Source organism: Vulpes vulpes, chromosome 1 (genome assembly GCF_048418805.1).
Source record: "Vulpes vulpes isolate BD-2025 chromosome 1, VulVul3, whole genome shotgun sequence".
Classification (NCBI taxonomy): domain Eukaryota; kingdom Metazoa; phylum Chordata; class Mammalia; order Carnivora; family Canidae; genus Vulpes; species Vulpes vulpes.
The window spans coordinates 62,513,517-62,537,838 of record NC_132780.1 but is presented as its reverse complement, the minus strand read 5'-3'; the positions used below and the strand labels follow the sequence as shown (position 1 = coordinate 62,537,838).

At 37.5% G+C, this 24,322-nt stretch overlaps 1 protein-coding gene across 1 annotated transcript in view; it reads right to left on the bottom strand.

Moving 5' to 3' along the window:
* The window catches only part of MAN1A1 (mannosidase alpha class 1A member 1), a 168,814-nt gene that overhangs the window by 100,212 nt on the left and 44,280 nt on the right, over positions 1-24,322 (bottom strand). Inside the window, exon 5 of the mRNA XM_072765203.1 lies at positions 5,381-5,461. Coding sequence (XP_072621304.1) covers positions 5,381-5,461 — 81 coding nt within the window. The remainder of the gene's footprint in view (positions 1-5,380; positions 5,462-24,322) is intronic.

The window sequence follows — 24,322 nt, the reverse complement described above, 5'->3', positions numbered from 1 at the left end:
AGAGGAGAAATCTAAGCCTGATTTTTACAATTTAGGCAGGATTTGGGTACAGGGGTATTAATCTATTTCTGGTGGATCTTTTTTTTTCCTATTTATAATAGTTATACATTTTATGGAAAATTTAGTATGTATAGAGTGGTATTATATGTGGGTCATTTTATGTTATTCACTTTTTAGCGTTTGTAAAAAAGGAAAACCAAATTACCATTAATTCTCTACCCTTTTTTGGTCTGGCTGCTAGGAAACCCATAGACAAATTTCTGCCCATAGCCTAGTATACCAGCTGTTTGTTAATTTTACCTGTGATTTTAATATTCTCTATCAATCAGAGAAAGACAAATACCATATGATTTCACTCATATGTGGAATTTAAAAAAAAAAAAAGGAAAGGAAAAAAATAAGAGAGAGACAAAGCAAGAAACAGACTCTAAATTCTAAGGAACAAAGTGATGGTTATCAGAGGAGAGATGGTGTTTCATCCATGATGAAGTAGGTGATGGGGAATTAAGGAGTGCACTTATGATGAGCACTGAGGGATGCTATATTGTACACCTGAAACTAATATAACGCTGTATGTTAACTACATGGAATTAAAAATTAAAAACATATAGTCTGACTTTATTCTCTGTTTTTAACAGCTCTGTGTATATTATGCACATTTCTTATAAGAAACCCCAAATATCTGGATCCTATTATGAGAAAATGGTAGATCTTTCCACCAGTAAACTCATATTTCTAATCTTATTTCTCTCTTCCCTACTCCACAATCCTATCCCCTCCCTATACATTTTCTTCCTTGACATTCCTAAACTTAGTGGCATTAGCTACTTCTCTTTGCAGGAAGTCCTTTAGCGATCTTTTGTATTGGTGTTTGGAGCAGCGGATTTCTTTTGGTGAATTTGGGGAGAAATATTTTTTGCTCCCTTTGCAATGAAGGATGTCCTGGTGGAGTAAACTGATCTAATATAAGAATCCATTATGGGGGATCCCTGGGTGGCGCAGTGGTTTGGCGCCTGCCTTTGGCCCAGGGCGCGATCCTGGAGACCCGGGATCGAATCCCACGTCGGGCTCCCAGTGCATGGAGCCCGTTTCTCCCTCTGCCTGTGTCTCTGCCCTCTCTCTCTCTCTGTATGACTATCATAAATAAATAAAAATTAAAAAAAAAAAAAGAATCCATTATGTGTGTTTCCCCAGTGTTAGATCAGATGTCTTGGTACCTTTTTTCATTGAAAGCTAGTTCTTCCATCATTTTAGCATTCAGGAGTTGATGTTTTGTTTTTCTAGTTCACATACATAAAACACACTAAGTCAAATATCTCCTCTGAGGAGTAAATATCTTAGTAGTTCCAAATGTTCTCTCTTAATTTACAGAATAAAGTAGTTTTGCAAATCAGGAAAAGTTTTGTCAAGCATATCATTAAATTATCAGTTTCCATATGGCTTGTCTGTTTCCTCTGATACCTTTACTCACCATAGTGACATTGTATTGTTGGTTTTGTTTGTTTGTTTTTTGGCTTCCAAACATTTATTCTTCTCACCCTTCTAATAAGGCCTCAATTTCCTGTTCAGGAATTATCTATACTTGGTCCTCAAAGGATACTGAATTCAAATCCTATAGAAGACTTCTATCATATCCTCTCTTTCATTCCTCACATGTAAATAAAACTGCCAACTGATCTCTATCTTCTGGGCCTTTGTGTCCTGACAAGGGTAGGAAAAAAATAGGGCATGTTTATTAATTCTAGGATGTCCCAGTGTGACTGTTGAGCCACCTCTGTGGCCACTCAAAACTTACTTCCAACTTGTTTTTCAGCTCTATGAGTCTGTGGCACCATTAAATCCTGTTCAATTCACTTTCTGCTCAAAAAGCCATTGGTTACTACTGTACAACAAATAATATGTAGTATATTCATACATGCTCCTTTCCACATATATCTTCCCTTGCAATGTCTTGTTTTTCATTTGCCAATTTTTTTTCTTTTTTTTTCATTTGCCAATTTTCAATATCATTTTTGCTTAGGTTACTCCCATTGTACAGTGAGGTTTCTCAAAATTTGTTCTAGGAAACAGTATTGTAACTCAAAGTTAGCAAATGTTATATTAAGGAAAAGGAAGGAAGGTTACAGTTAAGGAAATATGGAAAACCCAGGGATAAATAAAATTCAATTAGTTTCTTTTTCTGTACATTGTGAATTTCTAAGAATATAAGATGTAGCTTTTTCTGAACTTATTTTTAGTATGCATACAGAACCAGACTTATCCTGACATATCTAAAGAAACTAGTGCTCTGTAGAACATATTTTGGGTAATAATATCCTAGATGCTGCTATTTACTGTCTCCAATGAGGACTTTAGTTTCCCTTGAGTTTATAATAGAGCAATACTATCTCTTTTATCTATATTTAATACTAATTCCTATTTAGTATGCATCTTATCTCTATCCTAAACGTTTGTAATTCTTGTGATTGTTTGCATTTCTTATACGAACTGAAAATCTTGTAGTTTGACTGTTTTTAATGGCACTACAAAACGTTTTAAGTGAGCTAGGGTGTGTTAGAATTTTTTGAATATGTCCCTATAGTCAAAGTACTCATCAACGGGTATGCCATGTTCCCATCATAATTTTGGTAGGTTTTAGAGTTCTGCTGGCATTCTTGATTACTATCTAATTGTAATTTAGAAGCATGTAACATAAGCCAGTGGTACTTCCTCTTCTGTTTTTGCAATATAAATTTAAGAATTTTGAGCTTATATCAATGTGGGGCTATATGGTTCTGAAGGTGATTTATATGATGTTCTCAAATTACTCCTGAGCCTCAGCAATGAAATGAGCATCTCAAATTATGGTGATTTAGTAGGTCCTGTATGAGATACTTTAGGAAGACAAACTTGCCTAGACTATCTTAGTAAATACCTTGATTTACATAAAAATGTATAATATAGAACTTTACCAACAATCTGAAACCAACTAACTCATAATTTGGCCGTGTTGATTTCTTTCTATTAAGAAATAACATGTTCAATTTTTTTCATTTAGATATGGAGACAAGTAGCTCAAGTACAGACTTGGGGGTAAAATGTTTTTTCTTGACCACATTCCTGATAGCCAACTCCCCCAAGTACATAGGTCAAATGAAATTGTCAGTGATGAGGTGGCTAAGAAAGGAAATGATGTTAAAGCAGTCATCTACTAATCACTTCTCATCCAGCAATCCCACTTTAGAGAATAAATATTTATCAGCTGATTATGGCTACATTATCCAAAATACAGGAACACTGGAAATAACTACTCAACATTTAGGGACTGGCTATACAAATATTATGCTGAGATGATGAACCCTTATGAACCAAAAGTGTATTTTACAGAAACAGAAAAGTATGTAAGAAGGGAACTACCATAAGTAATTTTTATAAAATTACAATATAGAAAATCTAGATGTAATAAAAACAATGTTTTGAATGGGGGTGAGGACAAAGCAAATACACGAAAAGAAAACTTTCTGTGGAGGTTTTCTTTGTAGTACTTTGTTTACTAAAGTTAGCTAAGTATGGAGTAAAAAAGTACCTTTACAAGATCTGTGGCAAATGATTTTATCTGTGGGCAAAATATCTATGGATATCATATTTATATAACATATTTAACTATAGGTTTATAATAAGCATGCACACACATAAAACACATGTGTATATAAATAAGACATTACTACAAGTGAAAAAAATCCTAATTAAATATGATGCATATTTAAAAGAAATGTGTTGTTTATCTTTGTATATTCGACTATCCTAATTGAGCCCAGATATAAAAGGATGAAGATTTTTTTTTTAAAGATTTTATTTATTTATTCATGAGAGACACAGAGAGAGGCAGAGACATAGGCAGAGGGAGGAGCAGGCTCCCTCTGGGGAGCCTGATGTGGGACTTGATCCCAGGACCTCAGGATCAACATCTGAACCAAAGGCAGACGCTCAACTACTGAGCCACTCAGGTGCCCAAAAGGATGCAGTTCTTATTTTCTTCAAATTGTCTCACCTTCATATAAATGATGAAAAAAGTTAAAAACCAAGTTCATCCTAAGTATTCACGTCAAAAACAATGAGAACACCAGGCACTGGATACTCCAAGACAAATATTCTAAAAGCAGGAACTTGCTAACTAAAACAACATTAATTTTCCGTAAGACTTTTTCAAAATATGTATGCCCTGGCTTAAAGCTTGGAACATCCTAAAGCAAACTGAACAAATGAAGTTATGCGGGCCTAGAGAAAGGGAAGAAGAGGACTGATGCTGAGAAGGTGACAGAGTCCATAATGAGGAAAAGAATTTAACACTTAAGCAGGACGGATAGAGGGGAATACAGAGCCATTTACATACTTTAAAAATATCTATGGTGGAATAAAATCTAAAGACAGAACGTGAAGATTGTGCAGGCTGTTTTGTTATGGCTCAGATAGTGCCCGGGAGACAGCAACCAAGTAAAGCAGCTTTTCTCATTAAACATTTATTGCTCTGCTTAAATCTGTTTTGAAGGAGCATAGAAATACATGAAATACTACCCTAGGTAAGATCCGCTCCTCCCCAGCCAGAATGCTGAGGCTCACACAAATCTGACTGACATGCAATTGAAATATGTGACTGTTTTTCCTTGACGTCAGCTTTTAATACTGTCAACATTAAAGGCAAAGTCCATTCCAACAACTCTTAGTGGACACTTAGGATATTCATAAAGTTGTCCAAAACCTTTCAAGAAAATAGCATCTGTGCTCTTTAGAAGCATGATACAAAAATCTTTTCTTAATCTATCAATAAAAGGCAGCTGAATTAAAAATTCCTGCTTTCCTCAGAGCAGATAATGAACTAAGCCTCACTCTAGGAAGAGCTCCAAAGTACTTTACACAGGGACACCGGCCTATAGGACTTCTCACTGGAAGGCTGAGTACCTCAGTTACCCCTTCAATTTCTTAAATATTGTAATTTTTAGATCTTACCTGTCAGGTAAGGTCACATCTTACCTGTCAAACTTTCTTCACCTTCAAAAAAGTTTTTGTTAAGCTAACATTATGCAAACGTTAACATAATTTTTAAAGAAAAACAATTCATCCACAAGCCTGCCACTGCACTAAACCTCTTTAATTTGTCCACAGGCATATCCCATTTATAGGTATAGTCACATCACACCTAACAGAATGGAGCCAGGCTTTTTAAAACACATTGCTTACCATATCCTCAGAACATGTTGTGCCCACCTTTCCCAGCATGCTCGTTTAATTAGTATATATTAAATGAGATTCAGTGTATGCTAGAAGACCATCAAAATATGAAAACAGATACCACAAAAAGCACATTTTACCCCCAAAATGTAATTTTATAGTTTCACCTTACCTCTTCTCCAGATAGATAGTAGGCTGAGAGTAGTCCACCCACAAAGCGTATGTTTACTTCAAAGACAGAAACTTCAGCATTCTGTGGAAACAAAGGAGATTCATACATAAATGATAGTACACAATTGAGAAAAATGCCATCACTATGAAGTCCAATAAATATTTAAATTTTGCTCTATCTTATATGCTTGCCCAGAGCAATTTATATACAAGAGGAAAAAGTTCTGTCTTTTAACAGTGTCAAAATATATGTAAACAGATGAAATAATTTTGACTTTCTTAAAGTAACAATTATAAAATATTTATAAAATTATTTCCTCCCTCTGTACAACAACAGATCCTGGATTTAGCATTCTCTATTTGTGCAGACACCAACAAGGCTAGGACATTTTATTTTTCTATTCTGTGTTTTGCTTTTATTTTATTCTTTTGCCTGCTTTTCCTTCCTGAAAGGCCATGCAGACTCTTTGTACTTTGGTTGGTAGTTGAACATTCTAGCATTCTTCTCACATCATGTTAAAGTAGCATACAGCTAGAATGCAAATAGAATTTGAAGTTAGAGGGACCTGGGTTCCAGGTGCTGGCTCCCACATTCCTGCCTGTGGCCTAAGATGGTCACATCTTTCTGAGAAGAAATTTCATCTTCATAAAGGAGTTTGCTTTTATTATTCACCGTGTGCCAGATCCTGTACTAATATGTTTACATGGACTATGTCCTTCAATCCTCACATCAACTCTGTGAAATAATTCCTGGTTTAATGTCTATTGTACAAATAGAGACACTGAGACTTATGGTAGTTACTGTGAGTAGTTGAATCAGAATTTGACCAGAGTGCTCTGATTCCTGACTCCTATATCACCTCACAGAAAAATGCATCGTCTCTTTATTAATGGTCATATCATTGTGGCATATAATTAGTAGTTACTACCAGTACTTGTGTCATCTTATAATACTTGACTACTAAATGGATCTGTCTGTCCCACGTGCTGTTACTAGACAATTTAACAGAGCCAACCTACAATAGGTGTAAGATACAAGTTAGTGTCTTTTCATGTTGAATAGCCTCCTGAGTAGATGTTCACTTTTGCATAAGGTCATATCATTCACAGATAACCATGGGCACTAACAGCAAACTATACTCTATGGAGTCAATATCTGGCAGATGAGCTTAGTTAAAATTACTCATGATATTATTTCCTTTACCAAATATTTAACACATAACTACTATGTGCCAGGCACTGGCGTAGGCTCTAGGCTGATGGTAATGAAGACTGACATGGTCCTCAAACTCATGGAATCTATACTTCAGTGGGAGGAAATAATTCCAGAGAATTATTCCTTCCATATATTTTCATTAATTCCCACTCTCTAAACAAGTTATAAGGATCTAACAAAGCTAGGCAACTGCTTAAGTTAAAAAATTTTTCAAAAGCTTTCCTGCAAGGGAAGATTATAAAACAACTTAGAAGAGAGAATTACAGGGTGGCTGGGTGGCTCAGTTGGTTAAAGTGGGCAGTTCATTTTCAGCTTAGGTCATGATCTTAGGATCTTTGGATTGAGCCCCATGTAAGGCTATGTGCTTAGCAGGGAGTCTGCTTGAGGATTCTCTCCCTCTCCCTCCCCCTCTGTCTCTCTGCACTCTGCTCATACACATCCTCTCTTCTCAAGTAAATAAATCTGTTTTTTAATTTAATTTAATTTAATTTTTTTAAGGAGAGAATTACTGAGCCAGAGCTACACAAAAGCATAATATAAGACTCCTTGGTGAGTTTAACAGTATTTCATAATCTGCAATATGCATCTGATATAATTTGACTAAAATCACTCTATATAGGTGGAATTTATCAATGAGGTGTACCATTCTGAATGAGCACTGTATAAATATTGGTAAAAGCTTTTTTATTCCACAAAATTGCTCATAAGGAAAAGGAAAAAGGAAGGTAATTCATTAATTTATTTTGGTTCACATAGCTGTATTTCTTATGTCTAAAGGTAGCAATGTCTTATAATAAAATCTAATGGATTTAAACCCTCAAATCATATCACTCTATTTTTACTTGTATTTTTCAGTTTTAAAAACTGAGAACAGTCCTCTATATTTCTGCCTACTAAAGCCTGTTAAGGTGATTTTTATATTCTTATTCTGGCCATGGGCACACTAGATATGCATTCTCTTCCTCCTATGAAAATTTTTGATAATCAGGACCTTTATATAGACATCTGATAAAAATTATTGCAAGGCAGAAGACTGAGTCATGTCAGATATCATCAGAACTGTATCTTCAGCTAGATATCAATCACCTGTTGGGTACAGCTGTTCAATCAGCTGTTGATCTAACAATGTATTCTAGAACCTAAATTCTGTTTATCCTTCTCTGTCTGTAAAATATTGAGAGATGACCTTGCCAAGTACCATGCTCCAGGTCAGTTGCTTTGCTTTTTGAATTTCATGGATGTAGCAGTCTGGTGAGCCTGTCCAAGAAGCAAATCTGGCTTGCTGGTGAACTCATACAGCTATCCAGTGTTTGCTATGTCCTTGTCTTCTAAAATCTTGCTCTGGAATGTCATATCACCATTAGTAATACTCAAGAGTCATCACATTTTCCTCCTTTTGAAAACTGGAATGATATTAGAATTCTCAACATATTATTTTTTCTATGTCTTTTTATCAAAGTTAAATCTAAATTATTTACAAACCTTAGCTTGAGAGATCTTTCAACATTCCTGGCTGTTTTATGTTATAGGGCAGAAGACTGAGGTTTAGACACTTTTGGTCACTCTTTTCAGATCCTTAAATGAAAAGGACCAAAAAAATGAAAATTACCCACCGGAGCAAATTGGTATTCTACATTGGCAACAGGCCATAAAAACACTACCCTAGAGTCAGAAAGACCTGGGATTGAAGGCTGCTTCTGGAACTAGCTGAGTGTGAGATCCCAGACAAGTCACTTACTCTCTTCGAGTCTCTGTTTTCTCATTTGTAAAAAGGGACAAGGCACTCTTTACAAGGCACTATGAGTCTGTGAATGTAAAGCACTGCGCATGGCACTCGGCACAGTATGCTCAGTTGACAGCAGCCACCATTACCCACTGCACAGTAACTCAGCTTAGTTACTTTATTTCCTCAGGGGTTACTGGAAAATCAGAAACTCTAGAATCCTAATATTCTAAATTTCAGAATGCAAACTGACACATTTTCTCTAACCCTCATGGGAGTACTATTTCTCAATGGCTAAAACTCTTCTTTTGAAATATAACCAAACTTCCTTTTGGGTTTGATATACTTTATAGGATACCTGGATTTTCAAAAGGGAATTTCTATAATCATGGTCTTAGGCTATTTTTATAAATTTCTGATTATGATTTCCATTAAAATAATTTTGTTAAATTTAAGTGAATATATTCATGTCATTAATATTCATGCAGTGACTTTTAAGATTTTCTACAACTTTTCCTGTGACTTAACCTAAAGACAGAGGGGTTAGGGCAGGGAAAGGATAGTATGTCATGAAGGGGAGCCCCAAACAGCCTTTAACACTAAAATATTTTGTGATTTTTTTCTAACAATTAATGTGAATTTTGAAGTTTCCTTAATCTGTGTTTATTTTAAAACAAAATTTAATTCCTTAAATCTTTAAGTAAGTTTATATTACAAGAATATGCTCCATGTATTCTATAGCTGCTAGTGCACTGTCAATATGTGAGTCCCAGTTTGAGAAGATTCAGGCTTCTGGCTAAATTGCATACACCTATTAGTTAAAATCACAAGTGATAAACAAGTGGAAGCTGAAAATTTGCCTGAAGGCCTAACCACAAAAAATCTGGACTGGAGAAACTGTTCTTTCATTTTGACTTTCCACCACCAACAGCCTTGAATCAAAGGATACACTTAACCGCATTCATGTGTAAATTTAATAAAATATATGGTATAAATAAGGACACATCTAGACTCAAGGAGTAACAAATCATGGAAAAATTAGGCCTCAGTACTCTAATCTCTTATATTGTCTTGGGTGTCTTAGACTTATAATAATAACTTTATTCCTGAATATTTCTGGCCTTTGATTCACTACATATATATGAACTGTGAGATGAACTGTCAGCCTGTCTTCTTTCTTTCTCTCTCTCTCTCTTTTTCTTTTTTAAAGATTTGAGAGAGTGACAGACTGCGAGAAGGAGGGAGGGGAGAGAGAATCTGAAGCAGACTCCAAGCTGAGCCCAGAGCCCAATGCAGGGCTTGATCCCACGACTCTGAGATCATGACCTGAGTAGAAACCAGGAGTCATCAGATGCTTAACTGACTAAGCCACCCAGGCACCCCAGGGTAAGACTTTTCAAAGCCACTGATTGATCAAAGAGCAGTTAGCTGCCTATACAACTTGTCTATTTTCAAGCTTAGAAGGTATCTTTATAAATAGTATTTCAAAGTACATGCTGTATTAATATTTTGGGGATTAAAAGTATAAACTCCTGCGAGGAGGGGCAAGATGGCGGAAGAACAGGGTCCCCAAATCACCTATCCCCACCAAATTACCTAGAAAACCTTCAAATTATCCTGAAAATCTATGAATTCGGCCTGAGATTTAAAGAGAGACCAGCTGGAATGCTACAGTGAGAAGAGTTCGCGCTTCTATCGAGGTAGGAAGACGGGGAAAAAGAAATAAAGAAACAGAAGGCCTCCAAGGGGGAGGGGCCCCGCGAGGAGCCGGGCTGAGGCGGGGGCGAGTGTCCCCAGGACAGGAGAGCCCCGTCCCGGAGGAGCAGGAGCTGCACCGACCTTCCCGGGCGGAAAGGCCTTGCAGGGAGTTGGAGCAGGACCCAGGAGGGCGGGGAGGCCCTCGGGCTCCCTGGGACACTAACAGGCACCTGAGCGCCGGGGAGAGCGCGCCGAGCTCCCTAAGGGCTGCAGCGCGCAAGGCGGGACCGGGAGCAGCTCGGAGGGGCTCGGGCAGAGGAAGAGGCTCCGTGCGGAGGGGGCTGCATGGCCGGGAGCGGATCGGAGGCGGATCCGGCAGAGTAAGAGGCTCCGGGAGCGTGAATCCAACAGCGCAGGCCCGGGAGGGCCCAGGAGAGCAAAGATGCTCCTGCCCCAAGCTAAGCAGATCAGCGGCCCCGCCCCGGAGCCTCCAGGCCCTGCAGACTGAGAGCGGAGTTACTGCTGGGGCTGACACCAGGGCTCCAGAGCTGGCCCCGCAACTGGGGTTGTTCCTCCTGGGGCCTCACGGGGTAAACAACCCCCACTGAGCCCTGTACCAGGCAGGAGGCAGAGCAGCTCCCCCAAGTGCTAACACCTGAAAATCAGCACAGCAGGCCCCTCCCCCAGAAGACCAGCGAGACGGACAAGATCCAGAGGAAGTCAAGGGACATAAAGTATACAGAATCAGAAGATACTCCCCCGTGTTTTTGTTTTGTTTTGTTTTGCTTTTTGATTTCTGCTTGCTTCCCCCACCCTTTTTGTTCCTTTCTTTCTTTTTCTTCCTTTTTCTCTTCCTCTTTTCTTTTTTCTTTTTCTCTTTTCTTTCCTTCACTCTCTCCTCTCTTTTTCTCCTTATCCCAATACAACTTGCTTTTGGCCACTCTGCACTGAGCAAAATGACTAGAAGGAAAACCTCACTCAAAAGAAAGAATCAGAAACAGTCCTCTCTCCCACAGAGTTACAAAATCTGGATTACAATTCAATGTCAGAAAGCCAATTCAGAAGCACTATTATACAGCTACTGGTGGCTCTAGAAAAAAGCATAAAGGACTCAAGAAACTTCATGACTGCAGAATTTAGAACTAATCAGGCAGAAATTAAAAATCAATCGAATGAGATGCAATCCAAAACTAGAAGTCCTAACGACGAGGGTTAACGAGGTGGAAGAACGAGTGAGTGACACAGAAGACAAATTGATGGCAAAGAGGGAAACTGAGGAAAAAAGAGACAAACAATTAAAAGACCATGAAGATAGATTAAGGGAAATAAACGACAGCCTGAGGAAGAAAAACCTACGTTTAATTGGGGTTCCTGAGGGCGCCAAAAGGGACAGAGGGCCAGAATATGTATTTGAACAAATCCTAGCTGAAAACTTTCCTAATCTGGGAAGGGAACAGGCATTCAGATCCAGGAAATGGAGAGATCCACCCCCCACTAAAATCAATAAAAACCGTTCAACACCTCGACATTTAATACTGAAGCTTGCAAATTCCAAAGACAAAAAGGATCCAAAGATCCTTAGAGCAGCAAGAGACAAGAAATCCCTGACTTCTATGGGGAGGAGTATTAGGGTAACAGCAGACCTCTCCACAGAGACCTGGCAGGCCAGAAAGGGCTGGCAGGATATATTCAGGGTCCTAAATGAGAAGAACATGCAACCAAGAATACTTTATCCAGCAAGGCTCTCATTCAAAATGGAAGGAGAGATAAAGAGCTTCCAAGACAGGCATGAACTGAAAGAATACGTGACCGCCAAACCGGCTCTGCAAGAAATTTTAAGGGGGACTCCTTTTTTTTTTTTTTTTTTTGGTTAGCATAATTTTTTATTAATGCAGGAGGATGACAGAGATCTAAATTAGTAGCCAACTGTGTTTAAGGAGTATGGGTCTATTATAATTTATTGTAGAATCATCATTGTTTTCAAATTAAAGGATATCAGAATTTTATTTTATTTTAACTTCTTTTATTTCTTTTTTTTTGACCAAAATTCCTAACTTCAAATAGCCCCTTTATTTTTTTTTAATTAATTTTTATTGGTGTTCAATTTACCAACATACAGAAAAACACCCAGTGCTCATCCCGTCAAGTGTCCACCTCAGTGCCCGTCACCCATTCCCCTCCAACACCCACCCTCCTCCCCTTCCACCACCCCTGTTCGTTTCCCCGAGTTAGGAGTCTTTATGTTCTGTCTCCCTTCCTGATATTTCCCAACATTTCTTTTCCCTTCCTTTATATTCTAAGGGGGACTCTTAAAATTCCCCTTTAAGAAGAAGTCAGTGGAACCATCCACAAAAACAAGGACTGAATAGATATCATGATCACACTAAACTCATACCTTTCAATAGTTAACTCTGAACGTGAACGGGCTTAATGACCCCATCAAAAGGCGCAGGGTTTCAGACTGGATAAAAAAGCAGGACCCATCTATTTGCTGTCTACAAGAGACTCATTTTAGACAGAAGGACACCTACAGCCTGAAAATAAAAGGTTGGAGAACCATTTACCATTCGAATGGTCCTCAAAAGAAAGCAGGGGTAGCCATCCTTATATCAGATAAACTAAAATTTACCCTGAAGACTGTAGTGAGAGATGAAGAGGGACACTATATCATACTTAAAGGATCTATCCAACAAGAAGACTTAACAATCCTCAATATATATGCCCCGAATGTGGGAGCTGCCAAATATTTAAACCAATTAATAACCAAACTGAAGAAATACTTAGATAATAATACACTTATACTTCGTGACTTCAATCTAGCTCTTTCTATACTCGATAGGTCTTCTAAGCAAAACATTTCCAAAGAAACAAGAGCTTTAAATGATATACTGGACCAGATGGATTTCACAGATATCTACAGAACTTTACATCCAAACTCAACTGAATACACATCTGTCTTCGAATGGAACTTTCTCCAGAATAGACCACATACTGGGTCACAAATCGGGTCTGAACCAATACCAAAAGATTGGGATTGTCCCCTGCATATTCTCAGACCATAATGCCTTGAAATTAGAACTAAATCATAACAAGAAGTTTGGAAGGACCTGAAACACGTGGAGGTTAAGGACCATCCTGCTAAAAGATGAAGGGGTCAACCAGGAAATTAAGGAAGAATTAAAAAGATTCACGGAAACTAATGAGAATGAAGATACAACCGTTCAAAATCTTTGGGATGCAGCAAAAGCAGTCCTGAGGGGGAAATACATCGCAACACAAGCATCCATTCAAAAACTGGAAAGAACTCAAATACAAAAGCTAATCTTACACATAAAGGAGCTAGAGAAAAAACAGCAAATAGATCCCACACCCAGCAGAAGAAGAGAGTTAATAAAGATTTGAGCAGAACTCAACGAAATCGAGACCAGAAGAACTGTGGAACAGATCAACAGAACCAGGAGTTGGTTCTTTGAAAGAATTAATAAGATAGATAAACCATGAGCCAGCCTTATTAAAAAGAAGAGAGAGAAGACTCAAATTAATAAAATCATGAATGAGAAAGGAGAGATCACTACCAACACCAAGGAAATACAAACGATTTTTAAAACATATTATGAACGCCAATAAATTAGGCGATCTAGAAGAAATGGACACGTTCTTGGAAAGCCACAAACTACCAAACCTGGAACAGGAAGAAATAGAAAACCTGAACAGGCCAATAACCAGGGAGGAGATTGAAGCAGTCATCAAAAACCTCCCAAGACACAAAAGTCCAGGGCCAGATGGCTTCCCAGGGGAATTCTATCAAACGTTTAAAGAAGAAACCATACCTATTCTACTAAAGCTGTTTGGAAAGATAGAAAGAGATGGAGTACTTCCAAATTCGTTCTATGAGGCCAGCATCACCTTAATTCTGAAACCAGACAAAGACCCCACCAAAAAGGAGAATTACAGACCAATATCCCTGATGAACATGGATGCAAAAATTCTCAACAAGATACTAGCCAATAGGATCCAACAAAACATTAAGAAAATTATTTTCCACGACCAAGTAGGATTTATCCCCGGGACACAAGGCTGGTTCAACATTCGTAAAACAATCAATGTGATTCATAATATGAGCAAGAGAAAAACCAAGAACCATATGATCCTCTCATTAGATGCAGAGAAAGCATTTGACAAAATACAGCATCCATTCCTGATCAAAAGTCTTCAGAGTGTAGGGATAGAGGGAACATTCATCAACATCTTAAAAGCCATCTACGAAACGCCCACAGCAAATATCATTCTCAATGGGAAAGCACTGGGAGCCTTTCCCCCAAGATCAGGAACAAGACAGGGATGTCCACTCTCACCACTGCTATTCAACATAATACTGGAAGTCCTAGCCTCAGCAATCAGACAACAAAAAGACATTAAAGGCATTCAAATTGGCAAAGAAGAAGTCAAACTCTTCCTCTTCACCGATGACATGATACTCTACATAGAAAACCCAAAAGCCTCCACCCCAAGATTGCTACAGCTCATATAGCAATTTGGTAGCGTGGTAGGATACAAAATCAATGCCCAGAAATCAATGGCATTTCTATACACTAACAATGAGACTGAAGAAAGAGAAATTAAGGAGTCAATCCCATTTACAATTGCACCCAAAAGCATAAGATAACTAGGAATAAACCTAACCAAAGAGGTAAAGGATCTATACCCTAAAAACTATAGAACACTTCTGAAAGAAATTGAGGAAGACACAAAGAGATGGAAAAATATTCCATGCTCATGGATTGGAAGAATTAATATTGTGAAAAGGTCAATGTTACCCAGGGCAATTTACACATTTAATGCAATCCCTATCAAAATACCATGGACTTTCTTCAGAGAGTTAGAAAAAATTATGTTAAGATTTGTGTGGAATCAGAAAAGACCCCGAATAGCCAGGGGAATTTTAAAAAAGAAAACCATATCTGGGGGCATCACAATGCCAGATTTCAGGTTGTACTACAAAGCTGTGGTCATCAAGACAGTGTGGTACTGGCACAAAAACAGACACATAGATCAATGGAACAGAATAGAGAACCCAGAAGTGGACCCTCAACTTTATGGTCAACTAATATTCAATAAAGGAGGAAAGACTATCCACTGGAAGAAAGACGGTCTCTTCAATAAATGGTGCTCGAAAAATTGGACATCCACATGCAGAAGAATGAAACTAGACCACTCTCTTTCACCATACACAGAGATAAACTCAAAATGGATGAAAGATCTAAATGTGAGACAAGATTCCATCAAAATCCTAGAGGAGAACACAGGCAACACCCTTTTTGAATTCAGCCACAGTAACTTCTTGCAAGATACATCCACGAAGCCAAAAGAAACAAAAGCAAAAATGAACTATTGGGACTTCATCAAGATAAGAAGCTTTTGCACAGCAAAGGATACAGTCAACAAAACTCAAAGACAACCTACAGAATGGGAGAAGATATTTGCAAATGACATATCAGATAAAGGGCTAGTTTCCAAGATGTATAAAGAACTTTTTAAACTCAACACCAAAGAAACAAACAATCCAATCATGAAATGGGCAAAAGACATGAAGAGAAACCTCACAGAGGAAGACGTAGACGTGGCCAACATGCACATGAGAAAATGCTCTGCATCACTTGCCATCAGGGAAATACAAATCAAAACCACAATGAGATACCACTTCACACCAGTGAGATTGGGCAAAATTAACAAGGCAGGAAACCACAAATGTTGGAGAGGATGTGGAGAAAAGGGAACCCTCTTACACTGTTGGTGGGAATGTGAACTGGTGCAGCCACTCTGGAAAACTGTGTGGAGGTTCCTCAAAGAGTTAAAAATAGACCTGCCCTACGACCCAGCAGTTGCACTGTTGGGGATTTACCCCAAAGATACAGACGCAATGAAACGCCGGGACACCTGCATCCCGATGTTTATAGCAGCAATGGCCACAATAGCCAAACTGTGGAAGGAGCCTCGGTGTCCATCAAAAGATGAATGGATAAAGAAGATGTGGTTTCTGTATACAATGAAATATTACTCAGCCATTAGAAATGAGAAATACCCACCATTTGCTTCAACGTGGATGGAACTGGAGGGTATTATACTGAGTGAAATAAGTCAATCAGAGAAGGACAAACATTATATGTTCTCATTCATTTGGGGAATATAAATAATAGTGAAAGGGAATATAAGGGAAGGGAGAAGAAATGTGCGGGAAATATCAGAAAGGGAGACAGAACATAAAGACTCCTAACTCTGGGAAACGAACTAGGGGTGGTAGAAGGGGAGGAGGGCAGGGGGTGGGAGTGAATGGCTGACAAGCACTGGGGGTTATTCTGTATGTTGGTAAATTGAACACCAATAAAAATAAATTAAAAAAAAAAGTATAAACTCCTTTTAACAGATTAAATTGAGGTATTAAACAATGTAAACTAGTGTAACATATGTCCTAGAAACTTTTAGTTTCATATTTAAGTAATATGATATACATGTGAAAGTGAACAAAGTGCAAGTTCTTTAGGCCACAAAGATAGGCAAACAACCATCTTCTCTATGTGAATAGATTGGTTTTACTATGCAGACCCAGAAGAGCCCTCAAATAGCAGTCCAATCTATCACTAATTACTGTCAGAGAGAACAACTCAGTATCCTTTTAAAGTCAAAACCCAAATTATCATCCTTGGCAGGCTCTGATTAGCATTCAGATAGAAAATACTGAATAACTCTATTCAACAAGATAATTAACTTATCTGTACCCATGAGGATATAATGCTGCTCTAAAACAGACTAAGGCAAATGCTAAGGCAAAAGTCACTTCTTTCATGGTCTATGGCATAGAACTCTGGACCTTAGTCAAGTACTCATTCATGCATTTGAGAAGATACAAAATTGTTTTTTGAGGTCAATTTATTTACATCTTTCTAACAGGGAACCTTATAGCTTATTTTCCTGGAAAGTAGGATGACATTCTGTCTGGATAAAAGAACAACCTGGAAAAAAAAAAAGAAAAAAAAAAGAACAATCTGGGTCATTAAACTGTTGGTGGGAATATAAACTGGTGCAGCCACCATGGAAAACAGTATGGGTGTGCCTCAAAAAACCAAAATACCATATGAGCTAGTAATTCCACTTTTGGGTATTTACTTAAAGAAAAATGAAAACACTAATTCAAAAAGATATATGGTATGCGTGCATACACACACACAAATACTACTCAGCAAGGAAAAAGGATAAAGTCTTGCCATTTGTGACAAGATGGATGGACCTAGAGGTTATTATACTAAGTAAAACAAGTCAGATGAATACCATAAATCTTTACAAATATCATATGATTTCATTTATATGTGGAATCTAAAAGACAAAACAAATGAACAAAAACAAACATATTCATAAATACAGATAACCGTCCGGTCATTGCTACAGGTGAGGAGGTGGGGATAATAGATGAAGATGATTAAGAAGTACAAACTTCCAGCTATAAAATAAGTCACAGGAATGAAAAGTACAGAATAGGAAATATTCAATTAGTCAATACTATTGTAAGAACACTGTATGGTGACAGAGGGCGACTATACTTATTGTCATCAGCATTACATAGTGAATAGAATTGTGAAATCACTATGTTGTACACTTGAAACTAATATAACATTGTATGTCAACTGTATCTGATATCTTTTTTAATATTTTATTTATTATGAGAGAGAGAGAGAGAGAGAGAGAGAGAGAGAGAGAGAGGCAGAGACACAGGCAGAGGGAGAAGCAGGCTCCATGCAGGGAGCCTGATGTGGGACTTGATCCCGGGACTCCAGGATCACATCCTGGGCCAAAGGCAGGTGCTAAACCCCTGGGCCACCCAGGGATCCCCTTGTATCTGATTTCTAAAGCATACAGTATTCATTACAATCAAAAGTACAATCCAGGTGCTTGCTCAAGACCACCATTCTCAATGTGTTCCTAGGTAAGTGTCTGGAACAGGCTAATCATTCTCAAAGCTCGGCCTCTCAGACAAAGGTCTCACTTGACCTCAATGAAGAAAAGTGCTTTTTAATAGTAATTTTAACATAAATTTGGCTTTCACTGAGGTTTTATACAAGAAATTATCCTCTGGAGAAAATTTCTACATATTCTATAAAATTCATACTGAAGACAGTTTTCAACATTTCCCATGTGAGGGTGTAGGGGATCAATACTTCTTTGAGGTGACAGTAAAGAATAGGAAGCTCAGAACTGAATTTAAAAATGCCCAGAGATGAAACTCTTGAGCATTTGTCCTTGCTTTAATGATTTTCCTGTACCAGGAGCTATCACAAATCCCTTCTGAAAGAAGGCTAGGTAAAAACAGGTAGATCAACTGCACTTGAACTCCAGATTATTTCTAACTATTTCAAATATGGCACAGTACAGTTACCTGTACACCCTGTCAGCCTGTCTTCTAGCTGAGTCTAGCACAGTCTATTGGGAAGTGGGGCAAGAGAGCTTAACTTCTCATTCATTTAATTAGAATTTATTGAATACCTATGGAAAAATGCACTTTAATGAGTGCTGTGATATTAAGAATATATGCCTAACCTTGGAGGACTCATTCTCTGGCTGCCTATATATTTCTCAATTCTTCGTATTTCCTCTCCAATAAAAAAGGGTCACTGAGTTGGGCAGCCCTTGTTCACTCACGGCTTTTACTTGCTGCATGATTTGGGGCAGGTTAATTAATCGCCTCTTCATCTATAAAAACAGGGAAAATACCACTTACTCTGTATGGTCGTCACAAACACTAAATGAGATAACCTATTGGAAAAAATCACCTAGCATAATACTTGGCATGTCTCACACTCTTTAGATGGTATTTTCCTTTTTCCGTCACTTCTTCCTAAGAAAACCTGGTTCTAGCTAAGTATTCTATTTTTCCTTCTAGACTATAAGCTCCATGAGGGTAAGTAACTGATCCTTAAAGGGTATTTGGTGAATAGTAGATGAATGAAGTAATGAATAATAACGAGCAATCAAGAATCTGTTTTACATTCTTTGTTTTAGGATTACTTTGAATTAAAACCAGAAAACTCATCCATTGGAGTCTACCCTTAGAGGTCTGCCCAGACCTATGTGCCTCCAGATACTTGAATGGAATACAAAGCTCCACCTAGGAGGCCCATGCTCCTACATATTATCTCAGTGATTTATTTTAAGTCTGTTATTAAAGCCATTTGAACTTTGTGCTACCAAGTATGCAAATTGAATCAACTTGCTATGCCTTAATTAAATGAATTTTAATGACTGTATAAACCAATAAAAAACATTTACTTTATACCTTTAAGTGATACAAATTGAATATTTCACATACAAACAAATTTATTCTTGACTGAAAGATTGGTTTATACTCAGGAGCACCACAGGATACACCAATGCTCAATATCAGTGTTTCTGTTTCCTTCTTCTTTTTTTCCCTTGTAATAAATTTGGATACATTAACTTTTTTGCAATACCCTCACATTGTCAATTATAATGCTTTCTCAGGAAAAAGTGTGAATTTAAAAACAAGCAATAATTTATCTATGCTGGAATAACATTACATTTTATCCATAAAAATAAAACACATTTTCTCTCTTTGCTTAAGCTTTTCCAGTTTCTTTACCCTTCAGATAAATGGGAAAAGTTTGTTTTCAGAAAGAAAAGCGTGTAATTGTTGATAGTCACCCGAATCTCTGGGTAACCTGAGTCATTAGAAAGCACATTCTCATATAAGACATTAAAACCAACTACAAAACTGTAAGCTGAAGAAGATTATAAAATAATGATTCAGAGAGTAAAACAGTATAAGTTCCCTAAATTTTATTTACTAATTTTATTTTATTTTTATTTTTTATTTTTATTTATTATTATTTTTTTTTAAATCATGTGCCCCTGCAATGCCCTGCCCTTGATCTGGTGGGCCTGTTTGCATCTTCTAGAAATCAACATCGTGTGTGTGTGTGTGTGTGTGTGTGTCTCTGTGTGTGTGTGCATAGTTTGCCATTTCAACCATTTTTCATTTTTATTTTTTTTAATTTTTATTTATTTACGATAGTCACACAGAGAGAGAGAGAGGCAGAGACACAGGCAGAGGGAGAAGCAGGCTCCATGCACCAGGAGCCTGATGTGGGATTCGATCCCGGGTCTCCAGGATCGCGCCCTGGGCCAAAGGCAGGTGCTAAACCGCTGCGCCACCCAGGGTTCCCTATTTACTAATTTTAATGTAAGAAGTACTATCACTTGGCTGCTATTGACAAACTTTTTTTTGATAAACTTTCTTTTAAAGGAAAATAGGACAATGCCCAAAGAGAGAACTATAATAAACGTTTGAAAACCTCTCACATTCGCAATAGTATAATCAACAGAAATTTGAGACCCATGGCTATGATTTTTAAAGTATATTTTGAAAGATACAGACCAAGATTATCAATAACAGTTCTAACATGGTACTTACTTTTCACAAGTCTGTCAATTAATAGGATAAAATCTTATTAAAAAACAAAAGTACAATTTTAAAAAAAACATTAAAGGTCAGTAGCTTAGCAATCACTTAACAATAGTCCAATTGCTTTATGTTACAAGTAAGGAAACAAAAAATTTGGCTCTTCTCCACAGTCTGATGCCCCCTATTAGATTCCTTCCCTTTGCTTCCGCACAGTCCCCACGGTCCATAGAACACATTCATGTCACCTGGTAGTGGTCTGAGGTCAGCCAACTGCTTTCTGTTATCTTGTCTGTTAGCTTGAGAGGCCTTTGTACTTAGTTCTTTTAAATAAATGATTCTTAGGTTTCTCAGACTACTGCCAGTCATGAAAGCAAAGAATTGTGGCATTATTTGGGAAGGTCTAGGGAAGCAATTCTTTAATTATCAGATACTATTCAGGTCTAGTAGCACTAACATCTACTTTCCTGTCTTCAATCATTCAATTTTAGATAAATGAGTTCAGTAAAGATGTAGGATACAAATTAATATACAGAAATCTGTTGTAATTCTATACATTAACAAAGCAGCAGCAGAAAGAGAAATTAAGAAAACAATCCCACTTACAACAGCACCAAAAATAATAAAATGCCTAGGAATAAACCTAACCAAGGAGGAGTACTCTGAAAACTAAAACAATGATGAAAGAAACTAAAGGTGACACAAATGGAACAATATTCCATGATCATGGATTAGAAGAGCCAATACTGCTAAAATATCCATACTACCCAAAACAATCTATAGATTTAATACAATCTCTATCAAAATATCATCATTTTTCACAGAACTAGCACAAATAATCCTAAAATTTGTATGAAAACACAAAGGCCCCCAAATAGCCAAAGTAATCTTGAAAAACAACAAAGCTGGTGGCATAACAATTCCAGATTTCAAGATATACTACACAAAGCTGTAGTAATCAAAACAGTCCGGTACTGACACAGAAACAGACATGTAGATCAATAGAACAGAATGGAGAATCCAGAAATAAACACACATTTATTTGGGCAATTAATCTATGACAAGGCAAGAATATACAATGGGGAAAAGACAGCCTCTTCAACACGTGGTGTTGGGAAAAGTGGACAGGCACATCCAAAAGAATCAAACTAGACCACGTTCTTGGACCATACACAAAAATAAACTTAAACTGGATTAAAGACCTAAATGTGAGATCTGAAACCAAAAAATTCCTAGAAGAAAACACAGGGAGTAATTCCCTTGACATGGTAGAAACATTCCCTCAGGAGAAGGAAACAAAAGCAAAGTGAAAGGATTGGGACTATACAAAGTAAAAAGCTTTTGCACAGCAAAGGAACCATCAACAAAACAAAAAAGCAATCTACTGAATGGGAAAAGACATTTGCAATTGATATTTCTGATAAGGGGTTACCATCCAAAATATACAAAAAATTTTAGCATTTAAGACCAAAAAAGAAATCTGATTAAAAAATGGGCAGAGGACCTGAATAGACATTTTTCCAAAAAAAAACATACAGCTGACCAACAGACACATGAAAAGATGTTCAACATCACTGATCATCAGGGAAATGCAAATTAAAATCACGTGGGATATCACCTTACACCTGTCAGAATGTCACAACACACAAGAAATAACAAGTGGTGGCAAAGATGTGGAGAATAGGGAAGACTTGTGGGAATCCAAATTGATGCAGCTACAGTGGAAAATAGTAGGAAGCTTCCTCTAAAACTCAAAAAGAGAAATACCATTTGATCCAATAATTCCACTCCTGGGTATTTATCCAAAGAAAATGGTAACACTGATTTGAAAAGATACATGTACCCTTATGTTTATTGTAGCATGATTTACAATATCCAAGATATGGAAACAACCCAAGTGTCCATCAACAGATGAATGGATGAAGATGTGAGATATATATTTGGAATATGACTCAGCCATGAAAAAATGACATCTCGCCATTTGCAACAATATGGATGGACCTAGAGAGTAAAATGCTAAGTGAAATAAATTAGTCAGAGGAGGACAAATACCATATGATCTCACTCATATATGGAAATTTTAGAAACAAAACAAAAAAGAAACTGAGAGGAAAAATCCCCCTAAACTAGATTCTTAAATACAGGGAACTGGTGTTAACACAAGGGTCTGTGTGTGTGTGTGTATGTGGTGTGTGTGTGTGTGTGTGTGTGTGTGTGAAATAGTAAAGGGGATTAAGAGTATTTTTACCTTGATGAGCACTGAATAATATATAGAATTGTTGAATCACTATGTTGTATACCCAAAACTAACTATGTTAATTGTACTTGAATTAGAGAAATAAACAAAGAAAAAAATACTGGGTAACAGCAGGAAAAAACAATACTTGATTTTGGAAGGATTCAGTTCCTATTCTCCAAACCTTTCTTGAGAGGGTTGCAGGAAGGGAACACACTATCCATTTTCTCTCCCACAGATAGCTCAAGACAAGCCCTATTAAAAGGTGGGTAGCTGAATTTATAAATAACAAGGTGGGACAGTAATGCTAGTAAGAGACAACAAACCCTCAAAAAGAAACAGAATTTCCTTTTTCACTGCTTTAATTTTTCATACTCCATTAATAATATTAGAGCTACCACAAGTCATTCCAATCAAATAGCTGTAGAACCTTGAGCAAATCACCAGCTCCCTGGGTCTGTTTTCTCATTTTTAAAATGAAAGAGCTGAACACATTGATCTCCAAGGTCCCTTTATATTGGCATATGTCTTCTTTATATTCTCAATTCAATTATAAGGCAGATTAAACATAGACTTATCTAATTGTTCTTTAAGGCAGTGATCTCCAAAATGGGGCATATAAGGCAATTAATAAGAGGGTTGGGACAAAATATTTGAAGTTTTAATTTACATAGGTTTTTAATGCAGAGTTAGGAAAAAGATTTAGTTTTACTAATCTTTAACACTCTGCCATTGGTATCCTCACTGGGTCTGTGGGAGAATAAGAGCTCCACAAAGTGGAGATGTTGACAGGGAAACAATCTTTCTTTGCCCATTGTCAACACAGAGCATGTCGCTTGGGCCTGGTTATGGGGATTTACAGATAATTATTGCATGAATACCAGATGGACAAGAGGTCTGCTATGCTTTCTGCAGAACAATCTCAGATTAAAAATAATACCAATAATGCCAAATGAGTGAATGACTAAAAAAAGCTGGGCCAACACTCCTCTTAAAACAAATGCTTTGTCAACCTCATTATGTGAGGTAAAATAGTGACTATGGAATGAGATTAGCTCTGACATGGTGGTGTCCTCCCAAATAAAAATTATCAAGAAGGACTGGAAGTGTCCATTCTCCTTAATTCTGAACTTTTTCCTTGGTGTATAATAATGGGTTTCGAAGAATTTGTTAAGAATGAGAGTATGCATACAAGATTTTTTAAAGGACTTCAAATTCATATTGACAAAACTTTATTCAGATAAGGGCATACAACGAACAAAGCTGGAAACTGTACTTGTGCAAGAGGAGACAGAGCTGCTGTTGGATGTACGTTGAGAGTTTAGCCGAGCATCTCTATGGTATTGCTGCCTCAGCGTTCAGGCGGCCTGTGGGGGACCTCAAGCAATGCCAGCCTCTCATGCAAGCGCATGCCCTGGATAACAGCCCGCAGAGGCACAAGCAAATGCAAGTTACTGATATGACTCCCCCAGTCGTCCTTGTGATCAACAGTCTCCCTCAGTTCCCAGGGCTTGTGCACTCCTCAGAAAAGACCCCTTTTTTTGTTTGTGGAGCTTACCAAACCCTAGCTCTTTTTTGGTTTGCATTGACCAAATTGGCTTT